The 14,431-nt window shown below is 48.4% G+C and overlaps 1 protein-coding gene across 1 annotated transcript in view; it reads left to right on the plus strand.

The window, feature by feature from the left end:
* Positions 1-2,396: 2,396 nt before the first annotated feature.
* Positions 2,397-14,431, plus strand: part of MMP17 (matrix metallopeptidase 17) — a 110,815-nt gene continuing 98,780 nt past the window's right edge. The window contains exon 1 of the mRNA XM_039504439.1: positions 2,397-2,570. Coding sequence (XP_039360373.1) covers positions 2,433-2,570 — 138 coding nt within the window. The 5' untranslated portion in view covers positions 2,397-2,432. The remainder of the gene's footprint in view (positions 2,571-14,431) is intronic.

The following is a 14,431-nucleotide window of genomic DNA, read 5'->3' on the forward strand; positions in this document are numbered from 1 at the left end:
GGCAGGCCCGCGGCATGGGAGTGAATTTCAACCTACAGTTGGCTTGAACAAACTGCAGCAGAGAGAACCAAATGGGCTAGGGTGACCAGATGTCCCGATTTTATAGGGACAGTCTTTTTCTTATATAGGCTCCTATTGCCCCCCCACGCCGTCCTGATTTTTCACATTTGCTGTCTGGTCACCCTAGGGCAGACAGTAGGTGGTGAGAGCCATGGAGCCAGTGGCCTAGGAGGTAGAGAAGATGGGGGCTGGGACACTCGCAAGCTCATCCCCTAACCAAGAACTGAAACGGCAAGTGTCCTCATCAGCCAGAAATGAGGCCTGCAGCCCTGTAAAAATGCTACTGACAGAGAGAGGAACCAAAGAGTGAGGAGATGTTACCTGCCTCCCTGGCTCCACGGTCTATGTCCTTGGATAAGAAATGAAAATGGATGGGAAAGTAGAGGGAGGCGGCTCCAGCAGGCAGGAAACTTTCCATTTACATCAGCGGGCTTTGGCTTGGGCCGTATATTTTGGGTGCCCGATGGTTTTGTAACTGTTCCTCTCACTAAAGAAGGGCAGACCTGAACAGGGCGGGACGTGTGCAGCCATTAGCAGCACTGCAGCCGTTCAGAGCATTGTCTGTGGGTTGTCAGTGCTCAGGGCCCTAATACTGAAGAGTGGAAAAGAAAGCAGATCCTAGGCCAAGAGTGATGCTGAAAAGACCCTTTAAGAGTTTAGCCTGGAGCAAGTATCTCCTGCCCTGCAAGAATTTAAATTATTAAAATTAATTTGTACATGTGCATCAGAAACATGGACGGTTCGTTCTGTCTAGAGAGAGAAAACAGAAGCTGTTAAATCTAAGTGAGAGGCCACCTCGTGTTCTGATTTAAGTTACTCTCCCTCTGGGAGAGTCAAATCCTGTTTCTTCTTTCCTCACCTCTGCACCCCACCCAGACATACCCTCTGTAAACAGCTGGCTTTGGAAATGAACCACTGGGATGTTTGAAAGGTATTGCACAGATCTTCCTTTTCTAGCAGGCTCTTTCCTTTGTATATTCATCTTTTCAGCTGTTGATCCCAAAGGAAAGTCAGCAACATTCTCCTCCTTTTTACAAATGGGAAACTAAGGCACAGAGCAGGGAACTGACTTGCCCAAGGTCACCCACCAGGCCAGTAGCAGAGCCAGGGCTGGAATGCGGGTGGCCTGACTGCCAGCTCGGTACCCTCAGTGCTGGACTATTCCACCTCCCAAGAAATTATATGATTGCTTTTATCTGATAGGTAACAAGGCAACTCATTATTTACTAATAAGCACAGACTCCATGATCAGTGCTGTAGGTGGCATAAAAATAAGACCTACCCAGCACTGAACATTTGCTATCTTGGTGTCTAATCAGATACAGGGATAGATACCGGTTTTATATGGTGCTTCTCTAATCCACCCTCCTTCCTCCATGGAATCTTTGCTCTGCACAATACCCAGTGGGAAAAATGCCCCAAACAAACATTACTTTTCGTTATTACTAGGACAGCACATAGCTGCAGCAACCCAGATTGGGGCCCCACTGCGCTAGGCGCTGCACAAACTCCCAGGAAGACACACTCCTGCCCCAAAGATCTCTCAGACTGCAGAGACAAGACAGACCAAGGAAGAAACAGGTGCACCGACCTATGAAGAGCCTGGGCCCCCGTCCCCTGAGGCCAAGGGCAAGAGAGTTGCAGTGGGCCTGTGATCCCAGGACTTGCCCAAGGTCACACAGGAAGCCTGTATGGGCACCAGGACCTGAACTCAGCTCTCCTCAGCCCTTAACCCCCAGGCAAGTGCAGCCTGATCGCGCCCCGTCCCCCCGAAGTGCGGAGAAGTGGCTAGGGGGAGCCTGCGGGGGTTTCTCTTCGGACTGAGCCCTCAGAGCCGGGGGAGGCGGAGAAGCCGGCCCTGCTCCCGGCCTCGGGGGCTCGCTATTGCCGCGGCTGCACCGAGGCCCGTGCAGGGTCGCAGGAGCCCCGCAGACCCCCCCCCCCCGCCTCCGCGCGCGGGGGCCCCCCGCCGCCCAGCTCCGAGCCCCGCCCTTCCCGGGCGCCGCGCCGCTCCGCCCCTCCTCCCTGCGCGGCGGCGGGGCTCGGGCTGGGGCTGCGGCCAGAGGCGGCGGGCGGCGGAGCAGGCGGGGCGGCGCTGCGCTGCGCTGCGCTGCGCTGCCCCGGGGAGGGAGGCGCGGAGCCGGCGCTGAACCGCGGGGCCCGAAGCAACTTCCCGGAGCCCGGCGGCGGCTGCGCCCGGGCTGGAGAGCGGCGGGAGCCGGGGAAGTTGGAGCCCGCGGAGGAGGAGGAGGAGGCGGCTGCGCGCTCGGATGCCGCCCGCCGCCGCTGTGCCCCCGCAGCTCGCCGGAGCCCGGCCGCGGGAGCGGCAGCGGGAGGCGGCGCAGGACTAGGCGGGAGGGCGGGACGGAGGGATGCTGCTGGGCACCGCGGGCGCCGGGCAGAGCGGGGGGCTTTCCCGGGAGATGTTTCTGACCGTCGCCCTCTGGCTGGCTTGGCAGGAAACCTTCGCGGCGCCGACCCCGACGGCCGCTGACCTGAACCTGGGAGTTGTAAGTTGCCGCCGCGCGGGGTCCCCGTGGTTTCGGGGTGCAGCCTGGGGCGTCCATCCCCCCCAAAGCCCGGCTGGAAGGGGGGAGAGCGGGGATCGGGGCTGGGCTGGGCCAGGGAGGGTGAAACCGCCTCTTGGGAACAGGCTGCTTATTCTCTGGCGCAACCATTGTACCAGGGAGCTGAGACTCGCGTCTGTTTCCCGGGAGGATGGAGCCTGGCGCTGGGGAGGGACCGTGCTTAGCTTGGGGCTGGAGGAGCAGCGCGAAGGGCTCACCATGGCTGCTGGAGCTTGGGGATCAGGGTGCAACTTGCCAGACAAGCTCCTTTGCTGCCTCTCTCCTCAGAAACTGCAAAGGAAGCTGGATTCCCCCCAGCCTTAAATCTGGAAACTGAAATAATCACCTGTTTCCAGTTTCTGCGCCCCGCAGATGTATTAGTCCATTAATATTAGTAGCCCGCAGGGAATTTTGACAGCAAAGTATTGCTAAGATTGACATTGGACTCTCTGGTTCCTTTAGGAGAGGCTGTTCTGGTTTGGGATTAAAATATGTAAATAAACGCCAACCACCAAATGATAATCGTGAAAATATGTATTCTGAGTAGGAAACCCCCCAACAGGCTGAATCTCTGTAGAGACCGCTTATGCTTCTCAATGGATCCTACTACAAATCAGATGCAAACAGAGGATTTGGTTGAAATGATCTATCACAATCCACGCTGGTTTTTGCAGCCAGGCTTCCTGTGCTATGCTCTGTCCCAGGGACTTGCTCGTTTTCCGCGGTACAGCTAGGAACCGAAAGCTCTTTAGTGGCAGGCTGGGAACTGCCCCTGCTTGATCACTGTGCTGGCACTTCCATGGCAACTTAACATTACAGCCTCTAAAGAGGGAGCCAGACTTTTCTCTTGAAGAAAGAAAAGTTTATTGTGCAAGAGGCTAGCCTGGGCTCTGTAAAAGAAAGCACATATCAAAGAAGGAAAAAAGCCACGCGATTGGATTCGGTCCAGGTTGCTGTTAGGAAAGTTAGGACTTAGATCAGGATTCAGTGATAGATCCTGGAATTGGTTTGTACTCTCCAGCTTTAGGCAATTCAGTGACTGCTGTGTCGAGATGCTGCCTCGCTCCTGGGCACTGCGGCCAGGAGGGGGCGAGGGGAACCTTTCAGCATAGCAGTTCTTTCACAAGGATGGTTTAAACAAAACCGTATACCAGGAACTTCGTGATCATTGTTATTTGTTGTAAAGCCAGGAGTTGTGATGGAATCACAATCCAGGCATTACTGGTGGCTACTTCTGAGCACCTGTTTTATGATCCAGAAGGGATTTGTCCACATCGGTTCCTCGGACAAGAGCCACCCAGAAAGCAGGTGTGAAAACAAAGTGCTGCTGCACAATCATTGTGCATTAGCGGTCACCTCTATCCAAGTGCTAAAGCTGAACTGAATATTTAATGTAAGTGTCAGATGGGTGGGTACACTGCATCCCAAGAGAGCTGAATCAAGCATGTTCTGTAAACTAGTCAACCTGATTTTTTCCCCCTTGCTACCGTATGTGTCACATGGAGCTCTTATGAGTTAAACATTGTGAGAGAGAGCTGCTATGCTTAACATGGCTTAATACTTATTATGGCTGCATTTAAACCTCTGAGGTTTACTTGTTTGCAGCTGATCTTGGATTGAAAACCAGCTACAATGTGCATTCAAGAACTCAGATGCCTTGTGTGTACATAGAAATTCACTCTCCTTGAATCAGTGTCTCTGACCCATTAGAATTCATTTAGTGATGCTGCAAGCCAGTGTCTGTGACATTCAGACTGCTTCGTGGCCATGAATTGTGGGATCCCCGCAGACACAGGGTGTGCAGAGATGTGATGTGAGGACAACCCCCTCAGATGGAACAAATTATTGGGTACTACGCTTTTTAAAAACAATCCTCAGTTAAGCAGGGGAACATCCGCTAGATGATCTAAAATGGGTCTCTTTCTGACTTCTCCCCTCCAATGTGTGTGCCGCTCCCGTGGCCAGTTGTGAATGTGCGGCGGATCAGTCTCCCTGGTGTTGCATCACTGATGGAATTAAGCAGAAGTCTGAGTATAAAGACGGCTTTTGTTTATTCCCAGTAATCAGCAGCGAGAAGAAGACAGTTCTTCAGGGGGTTGTCAGGAAAATCCCCCTGTTTGAAGTGGACACTTTAGGAAGATTTATTTGACATCCACTCTGTGCAGCAAATAAGAAATTAAGGGTCTAGGAGGCATTTTGACCAAATATTTGAAAACGAGGAAACATGAAACCATGGCGATAGAAAGCACCACTAACCTTTGACAAATCCCCCCTGCCTCTCCTCCCCCAGCAACTCTGCAGTAAATACAGCACTGTGTCAACAGAGGTGTTCCGTTCCCTCCTCTGCAAATTGTAGCTAAAAAGGCATTTCCAGGCGGACCAAATTGTGAAGCTGAGTGGGATGCTCCAATCTAGTGCTGCTATACAAAACAGGGGCCAGATTAACTTCGGCAAAACCAAAGAGGGCTATAATTCAGAGGCAGAGCTTGCTAGAGTACTGTCCACAGCAGTCTGATATCGAATGATGTTTACTACTGGAATATCCTGCCCTGTGCATGAATCTAGCTTGGTTGCGACGTATTTTTATTATTATTATTATTATTCTCTGTTAGCTAACCTCACAAAGAGAGGGAGGAATGAATGAGGAATTGAAATTGTCCTTCAGTATGAAGAGGTTGTTTCTGAAGTTTGACACTGATCATTTTGACCTGCTCCACCCTTTTAAATATATAAAAAAAGACTGTATCTGATGCAGTGTCTAAAGCACAGTTTATATATTAATTACTCACGGCTCTGTGGTCATTTGACTTGAGATCCTCTGGCATCACACATGCAAAAACGTTACGTATGTCAGAAGTAAAGCGGGTACCAAGATTTTCTTTTACTTCAGGGGCTTTGAATCAGGCACTAAGAGCGAGATGTCTGCAGACCTTGATTCCCACGAAGGCCTGCTTGGTAAACCTGTATGCTAAGGGGGTTGACCTGGAGACTTATTGGAGATCCTGCTGTTTTAACAATTCGGCGCTTGCTGTTAAAAGCCAGCTCCTGGCAGCTGGGCCGTGTTATCATGTGCTGTGGATGCTGGAAAGTCGTCACAGAAGCTGTCTGCTGGGACAAGCTGTGTATCAAGTTGGGCAAAACATGAGTGCCTTTGAACTGGATTGATGTCCAAACAAAGCACGGTTTGCAATATCCAACCTGGCAGTGGGGGCTGCTGCAGCGACCGTGATGTCCCTAGGGTGTGTATCAGGGACCTGCCACAGAGCGACACATTAAACGGGAGTTCCAGCAACGCTGTTAGGTTTGCAGATGCTCCCGAAATCTACAGTCGTGTCCCAAGGGGGCCATCTGTTATGTCGGATGCTCCGCTTTGCAGCTGTCTCATGTGCTGGCTGCTCTACCTTGTCAATGGAAAGAGTTCTCTCTCTTTGCTGTACATTCAGTGTCATCCTGTGTTGTTTCCAGGGAATTTGTTCCAGGGGCAATGTAGACATTTGCATTCATTAACTGAGGCCTCCTCCTCCTCTCCTCCCCCCATCCCCACCAAATGTTCCTTTGTTCCCATGGCAGGCAGGACTCCTGTTTCCTTTGTTCCTGCTTTCCTGCTGAATGACCCTTATGTGGCATAGAGCTCTTCCAACTAGCAGGGCTCTAATGGGCACACAGGTTTCTCTGTGGATGAGCTGAAGAATGGGTAGGGGGAAGGAGAGGGACGGAGTGAACTAGCATTCTGTGCAGTGCATTCCTCCAGCACTGTTTTCAAAGCAAAATCTGCATCAGAGTGCATGGGAAGAAAGGGGCTGGCTCTTTGTCTCTGAAAGGACCCGTCTGACTTCAGAGCTGCTCAGGCAGATCGCACAGCAGCAGCAATTCTGTGGCTGTCACCATCAGACATCATCCTTCCCTTCTTTTGCCAAGCATCTCTCTCCCCGCTGCCTCCCACTGCAGATACAGCCTTTGCCATGCTGCTGCGTTTAAATGCAGGTTAAAGGCGGCAAGGTCTCCATGGCACATTCATTTTACGGCCCAAAGCTCGAGATGGTTAGTCATTAACCCCAAAATAAAACCCACCCCCTAGTACCGAAATAGGCTACGCTATAGTTCATGTTACAAGAAATCAACATCCTCCTGATCTGCTGTTGCTGCTAATGGGAAAGTACATGCAAGTTAGGGCTGCATCCTGAACTGGCAAATCTTCCAGGACAAAACCTCTGGGAGAGCCAAAACAATAATGTGATCTGTCTAACAGCATATGGGGAAGAGCTTTGCTTGCCCTCCCCTACCATTGAAATTCCTGCTTCTCTTTGACAAGTCTTCAGGTCAGACTCTGACAGTGTGACTAGCTGTGATGATTTAGTAGAATAGAAGAGGAATTTCTGAGATCAGGATAAACCCTGTATGCAGAGAATCATTCTTTTGGGAAATCTGGAGATGATCTACTGATCAGGGCAAGACCTGTCCAAATAACATGATGGAGGGGGTGGCAGTGTATTTATTTATTTTATATTATTATTATTTTGAGAGAGAGTGTTCCTGCTTGTTGACTGCCAGTGACAGGGTTGAGTTCTTCATGTCAGCTGACATATTATTTCATTCCAGGTTCCAAGTATTTCTTCAAAGGATGTTAGGTTTCCATGTAAGAACATAGACACTGGCGACATTTTAAGGTACCTCTTGAAGCCAAGGTACAATGCAGACTACATTAGCTTGACAAAGGGTTGGCTGGGAGCTTTCCAGCAGGCCGTCTCCTGTGAAAGCATTTCATCTGGTATTAACACTCTGGCTGGCTAGAACTGCTACTTCCTTTTTAAATTTGAGACCATCCGCCCTCAGATTCTGTAATGCAATTTAGTCCTGTGCTCAGTCGCTATTGTGGGCCCAGCAGTTTGAATTACTGGTGGTAGTTAAGCTAAATTACTCAATATAATGAGACTCTGCTTTTAGTGATGGTTCCAAGCCAGTGCGTGGAGCCGTGGTGTTGGCAGCTTTCCAGCAGTTCTGGTGAAGGGATCTTGATGGGTATTCATTAGACTTGCCCCCTTCCCCGGCTGTCTCTCTCTCTCCTCGAGCATTGAATGTGAAACACCAAGGGCCAAATCTGGAGGCCGTGTGAGAAGTGGTGTAAGTGCTGCCTTGACCAGCTGCACCTAAGGGAGTCAGGGTAGTGTAACTGACACACAGAAGGGGCTGGAGGAGATAGGCACAGTAGGAAAATCAGCCAACAGGAGGTGTAAGTTAAAATAGACCCCACCTGATTCTTCCCAGCACACAGTGCTATTACCTTATGCTTTGCTCTGCCCCCTTTGGATTGTAAGTTCCACCACCATAGGTCCACTTGTGTATGTGTAACTGACACCACCTTACACGTCGCCTCTGAATCTGTCCTCAGGCTCCTTGGAGTCATGGGGTTAAAATCCCATCAGGGTCCAGGCAGTTTTTCCCCAGTGGAGATAAATGGAATTCCATTCCTGCGTGTGTGTGAAGAGGAGACTTTTGGATAAGCCCTCACCAGCCAATGTCCGGCTTGTGTAGTGTGGATAATTCCCTGTCTCTTTTAATAAGAGGTGAGCTTTGCACTGACTTCCATGGCTAACATTTCCTTTTCTTTCTCGGCCCTGCATTACTTGGTGGCTTCATGTCTATGGGTTTGTCCATACACGTGTGTTCACTTTTCCTAACGTGCTTTGGGAAACTGCTGTATCCGTGTCAGTTGTTGTTTTAATTAGAAAGCTATCTGGCTCCTTTGTCATTCTCCCTCATTAAATTGTAATTTAATGTGGAAAGTGAGTGTGTAAAATACAGCACCTTCTGACTCAGCAGATCTCCATCCCCTATCATCAGAGGCAGATCTTGCAGTGCCAGCGCAGCTCAGAGAGAATCCTGTAATACCTTGCACATCATCTACAGTACTGATAACTCCACTCCAGTTAATTACACCTCTGCCAACCCATTAAAGGGTATGGATTTGACACAAGTGTGACTGAGGGTGAAAATGGGATTGCATGGCTGTAACTGAAGTTCCGATTTGGCCTGCAGGTGCTTTATTACTGGTGAGGCTATGTGAGAGTTTGTGCGTCATCAACAAGATGTCTTCTTTATTTCTAGCCTCTTTACAACAGGGACTGGGGTTGTACAGCTTTTGTGGAGAGAGTAATTTGGCCTGCAAAGCCTTTATTTTTGGTGATGCTGCAGGAAATGAAAAGTACCCAGATTGACTCTCAGATTCCTGATTGACTTCACAGGGCTGGCATTAGCAAAAAAAACCCTTACTTGTAAAGTAAGCACATCTGGTGCTCAAGTCACAGAGAGATGGGAAACGTGGGGCACCATGCTGCCATCTGGGTTTAAAAAGTCACTTTTTAGAGTAGAGCTGCACTTAAAAGTGAAAGATTTGGAAGATCAGAAAACAATCCAAGGTCTGGCAGTAACTGTTTTCCTACAAATGCTTTCTTTAATCAAAATCACTTTAAATGGGTAGATTTGGGAGTTTCAGAAGCTCTTCCTGTGCATCTGTCTGTGTGTTCTTTGTCCCAGTTTTTTACGAGGATTGTCTCTGATTTCTGGGTCAGAGAATTAAGAGATTTGATTTTATAGATATATAATTATATATATAAAGAAAAACACACAAAGTTAACCCCAGTGAGAAACAAATGGTTTAGCACAGAAGTGTTGGGATCAGGAGAAGAAACCACTGAAGTCAAGCAGGATTGGAGAGTTTTAAATGAATGTAGTGTGAAATTGTATTTGATGACATTTCTGGTCAGGGAAGAGACCTGGGATGGAAAACAAGAAGTAAATACTGAAGTTCACCAAGGAACGCAGTCTTCAGGTGAGACTCTGACAATTTGACTAGCGGTGATGATTTAGTAGAATAGAAGAGGAATTTCTGAGATTAGGATAAACCCTGTATGCAGAGAATCATTCTTTTGAGAAATCTGGAGATGATCTACTGATCAGGACAAGACCTGTCCAAATAGCATGATTGAGGGGGTGGCAGTATATGTATTTATTTTATATTGTTATTTTTTATTTTATTTTGAGAGAGAGTGTTCCTGCTTGTTGACTGCCAGTGACAGGGTTGAGTTCTTCATATCAGCTGACATATTATTTCATCCTGACAATATTGATCTTTTGCGTACATGAAAGCAATCTTGTCAATGTCATGAGCCTTTTGCTCGAAGGTGATGGACACCTCTGAGTTGTATCAGCTTGTCATGTAGCGAGCCCAGAATGACATCTCCTTTCTGTGTAACTCACGGCCATTGAAGAACATCTGACAACCCAGGCTTTCCATGACGCCACATGCTCAATTTATTCTGCGCTCAGGCGTGTTTTACAAGACCACCTACAGCTGGGACCTAAACAGACCGGTTGCCACAGGAGATGAATTGCTAGTTTGATTAAATGTGGCTGGCTGGCGCTAGCAGATTTCCCCACATGAGGCAATTCTGCAGCTTCTGTTGAAGAAGCAAAAGGGCATTTGCAGGGGCTTGGGCTTTATAGTGAGCAAACGCCACCTGGTATCAAAGGTCGCTGGTGCATAGGGCCCAGGGTGGATCATTCTAACTTCTCTAACATGAAAGCAGCACAGGCCATTTGGTGCAGGAAAGGATTCGGCCTGCTTGCATGGGGTTTAAACACCCTTTCTTGGTCTTACTTTTCTGTTTTACAATAAAGTGGACAGAATGTCCAGCTTCTTCAAGACCCAAATACCCAGGGCTTCCCAAAGTGCAGTGCAAAGACAGGAGACCTGGCTAGCTTCAGCTGAAGGCGTGAGAAAGCACTTGCAACTCCACCTGGAGTTTGGTGAGCTGCAGGTTCTTGGCCCCTCTGAGGATTTTCCCTCTGGTGTATTGGAGGGAGGATTTAATTTCCCAACAGCTGTCAGAGACAGCCTTGCCTGCAGATCAGACCAGACAACTGTGGTTTGATCTCTAGACAGAGAAAGAGGGGTACCCCCTGTTGTGTGGCCAGTCACTTTCAGGGGTCTGAATATCCCATCACTGGAGGATTCATTGTTTCTTACAGAGGATATTTCACCTCGAAGCCCCAGAGATGGCAGGTTGCCGACAGATCAAAAATGAAGTTCAGAGGTTACTGCCACCTCTGGTTTGCTTAATGGACTACATTTCCCGGAGATTCCCAGTGCAGATCTGAGATAATGCTTGGCCCAGAGTGACCAAGAGAACACTCTACCTGCAATGCACTAGGCTGGGGTCTGAATGGGGTAAAGGAAGGGTGGAATAAGATGGGGAGAGGAGAGACGCATGCACATCTCTTGTAAAGGAAGGTGCTGGGCACATTGGTCTGGAAAGTTATGCTCCTTAATAGGCAGCTCCAACTAGCTCCAAAATACAGGCACTGTAATGAATCAGACTCTACTGCTAGCTCTCAAGCTTTCATTGTATAGCTGCCAGTGGATCCCTCCTAAACATCTCGTTCTCCTAAACGTCTCGATCATTCAGGAGTTCGGTCCCTGCCATGGCAGCTGCTTAACAGCACCCATCGGGACCATGCAACCGTTTAGGACAAGATGGACAGCACAGCTACCTCGAACTGGAGGTGGAATGCAGAATGGAATTTCCCAAGCTGTCGTTTAGCCAGGACACTTATGCTATGATTTCCACTCATGCATTAAAGTGACACAGTCGTTGCAGAGTGTCGTGGCTGGTACTCCGTTCCTGAACGCGTACGGTTACTAAAGTGCTTTGGGATCTCTCAGGGTGAACGTTGCTATAGAAGTGTATGTTCTGATCAGTATTATGACGACTAGAGACGGATCCCACTCAAGCCCCCAGACCCAAATACCTTTGAAACATGAGGGCTTGGGGGTGGGATTTGGAGTCTAACTTCCTAGCTTGGTCCTTTCTCTTGACTATTATTGAACATGAGTAAAACAAACTGTGTCCCTGCCTGTGTCATACGAGCAGACGAGCCCCTTTCCCACCAAATCAGCTCCTCTTGTTGAACACTTTCCAGAGCTCCGGGCGGCTGAATACATTCTGCTCTTTAGCCCATGAGTGGCTCGGAACTGGCCATTGCTCTGGGAGAACTCCCATTATTCCTGAAGATAACCGTGATATGCTCTCCCAAAGTTGTGTGTTTGGCTGGGACAGGGAATGGCCAGCTCCCGTAGAGCACTAGAATTGTTACAACATTGTTGTGTTTGCTTTGGGGGTGGGGCCCGATTTTAGTTTTCCTTCAGCACGATTGGTTACAGAATGACAGTGGGTGAGGCACCTCGAGAAGCGTGTTTGCTTCTTTGATAAAGTCTCTGCATTACATTGGCTTTTATTTTTCGTTTGTTCTGTTTTGCTGCTGATTTGTAAATTCCCCACTCCAGACAGTCTGTACCATTCCACCCTTCATGTCGCTGATGCACTTTTTTTTTTTTGTTCAAAAAGCCAAACAGTAAATTGGGTTTGCAAAAGGGAAATCCCTGATAGAGGCGTCTGCGAGTCGACAGCGTGTTTTGTGTAAAAACACAGCTAGAGAGGCTGGTGGGGTTTGTATTTTAGACAGCGTTTTATTAACGCTGCGGCAATTTACATTTCAGACTCCCCCCAGGAGATTTCTGAGATAGACAACAGCCTGGTATTGCTATAATCAGCAATGAAATGCAAACCATCCTCCTCCTTCCCCTTGCTGTGGATACATGTCACACTTCAACCAAAGAATGAGTAACGTGGCTGGTAATTACTCTGTTTAGGCATTTCTGGTACGCCCATCACTGTCGTATCAAGGTTCAATCAGTGTCCCGCATAGTCTAGATAATTTAAAAGTGTGGGTGGCGGGGGAGGGAAGTGCTGTGCCAGTTGAGAGTTCCACGCAACACCCAAGGGGGACGGGCTCTTGGATTAAGGTCTCCAAATACAGAAGTCTAAAGCATCACCTTTCTCCGAATGTGAAATCCTGAGTGCCAAGCATGCTGCTTCAGAGAATGAGAGGAGTCATTCTACATGGAATCCACGTTTCCAGTATCTAGCTGCATCTTCCAGCAAGCACTTAACCTTAGAGGGCCCCTCCCGATGAAAGCATTTGGTTCAGAGGACGGTTCAATCCATCGCTAGACAAGTAGGTAGATTTATACATCTTCTGCGAACCCCAGAACATCTGGCCGGTTCCAGCAGCCTATGCACCAATCAGTCATGTCCCTGGAGCTAGAAAGCTTTCATGGTGTATCATCTCCCTAACCCCAAGTGGGAGATCACGACAATTTATTGTGTATATGAGGATTTAAACGATCAACATATTGCATCTAGACAAAGTGAAACCCAAATGAGAGGCGGTTACTGTACATTCACTTCGCAGGATTATATATCTTGGCTATTGAGACCTTGTTTTCTTCCCCTCCTAAAGTCACAGGAGTGTCTAGGTCTGTTTATGAGATAACAATTGTCTGTTTTGTTGTTTGTTGTGTTTTCATGGTTATTATAGGAGTAATAAAAATTACTCTAAACTAGCAAACTGCAGTTGTTTTTGCGCAAGTCCATGTCTCTTAAAGCATCCAGGGCTGACTTTCAGAAGTATTAAGCACCTTCAGCTAAATCATCAGTCAATGGCAACGGCAGGTGCTCTGCACATCTGAAAGTCAGCCCATCCTACCTTGAACCGTGTTAAGAAAAAATAAAGTTTTGGGGAGCTGCTGCCAAGTTTCTGTTTAGGGCTGATTTCTAAGCACCTGAGAGTAGGCATGTGTAATAGAAACACTGACCTCACTGCGGGATCTGTGGTATCAGTTAACCTGCTGTTGTGAAGAATGATCTTAGGCAAGTGTTACATGTGGCAGGAGGAGAACGAGCAGGAAGAGAGTCAGTTCAAGCTGAGCAGCCCCGGGTCCCTTTCTCTAAAGCGGGCTGGAGAAACCAATACGACACACAAGGGAAACTGACTAAACACGTGACTAACACTGAATCCCTCTTCACAGCGATGTGGCGGAAGAGGGTGTGTGACTCCTAGTCCTGTAGGAGGGCCTGGAATCATGGAAATGGAGGGCTGGAAGGTGACCTCTAGTGCCACCCCCTGTGCTGTGGCAGGACGAAGAAAACGTAGGCCCTCTCTGACAGGTGTTTGTCCAACCTGTTCTTAGAAACCTCCAGGGATGGGGATTCCACAGCCTCCCTTGGAAGCTTGCTGCAGTGCTTAACTACTTTTACAGTTAGAAAGTTTCTCCTAATATTCAACCTAGATCTCGCTTCATGCCGATTAAGCCCATTACTTCTTGTCCTACCTTCAGTGGACATGGAGAACAATTGATCATCGTCCTCTTTATATCAGCCCTTAGCATATTTGAAGACTTTTCAGGTTCCCCCTCCCCAAGTTGTCTCTTCTCAACCTTTTATTTTTGTTGCTCCCTTCTGGACTCACTCCAGTTTGTCCACATCTTTCCTAAAGTGTGGTGCCCAGAGCTGGACACAGCTCTCCAGCTGAGGCCTCACCTGTGCTGAATAAAGCAGGACAATTACCTCCCATATCTTACATCCAACACTCCTGTTAATACAGCCCAGAGTGACATTCGCCTTTTTCGCAACTGCATCACATTGTTGACTGAGGTTCAGTTTGTGATCCACCATAACCTGCAGCTCCATTTCATCAGTACCACCACCCCACCAGTTAGTCCCCATTTTGTGGCTGTGCATTTGATTGTTCCTTCCTAAGAGAAGCGCTGTGAATTTACCTTTATTACTGTACCATTTTGTGTGCATGTCCGTGTGATCTGGATAACTCTTCCCTTTTGGTAATCCAAGCTATGACCCCTGATGCAACGGAGCTGGGCTTCCTGGCACACAGGTGATATGGGCTCC

Source organism: Mauremys reevesii, linkage group 18, assembly GCF_016161935.1.
Source record: "Mauremys reevesii isolate NIE-2019 linkage group 18, ASM1616193v1, whole genome shotgun sequence".
NCBI lineage: Eukaryota > Metazoa > Chordata > Testudines > Geoemydidae > Mauremys > Mauremys reevesii.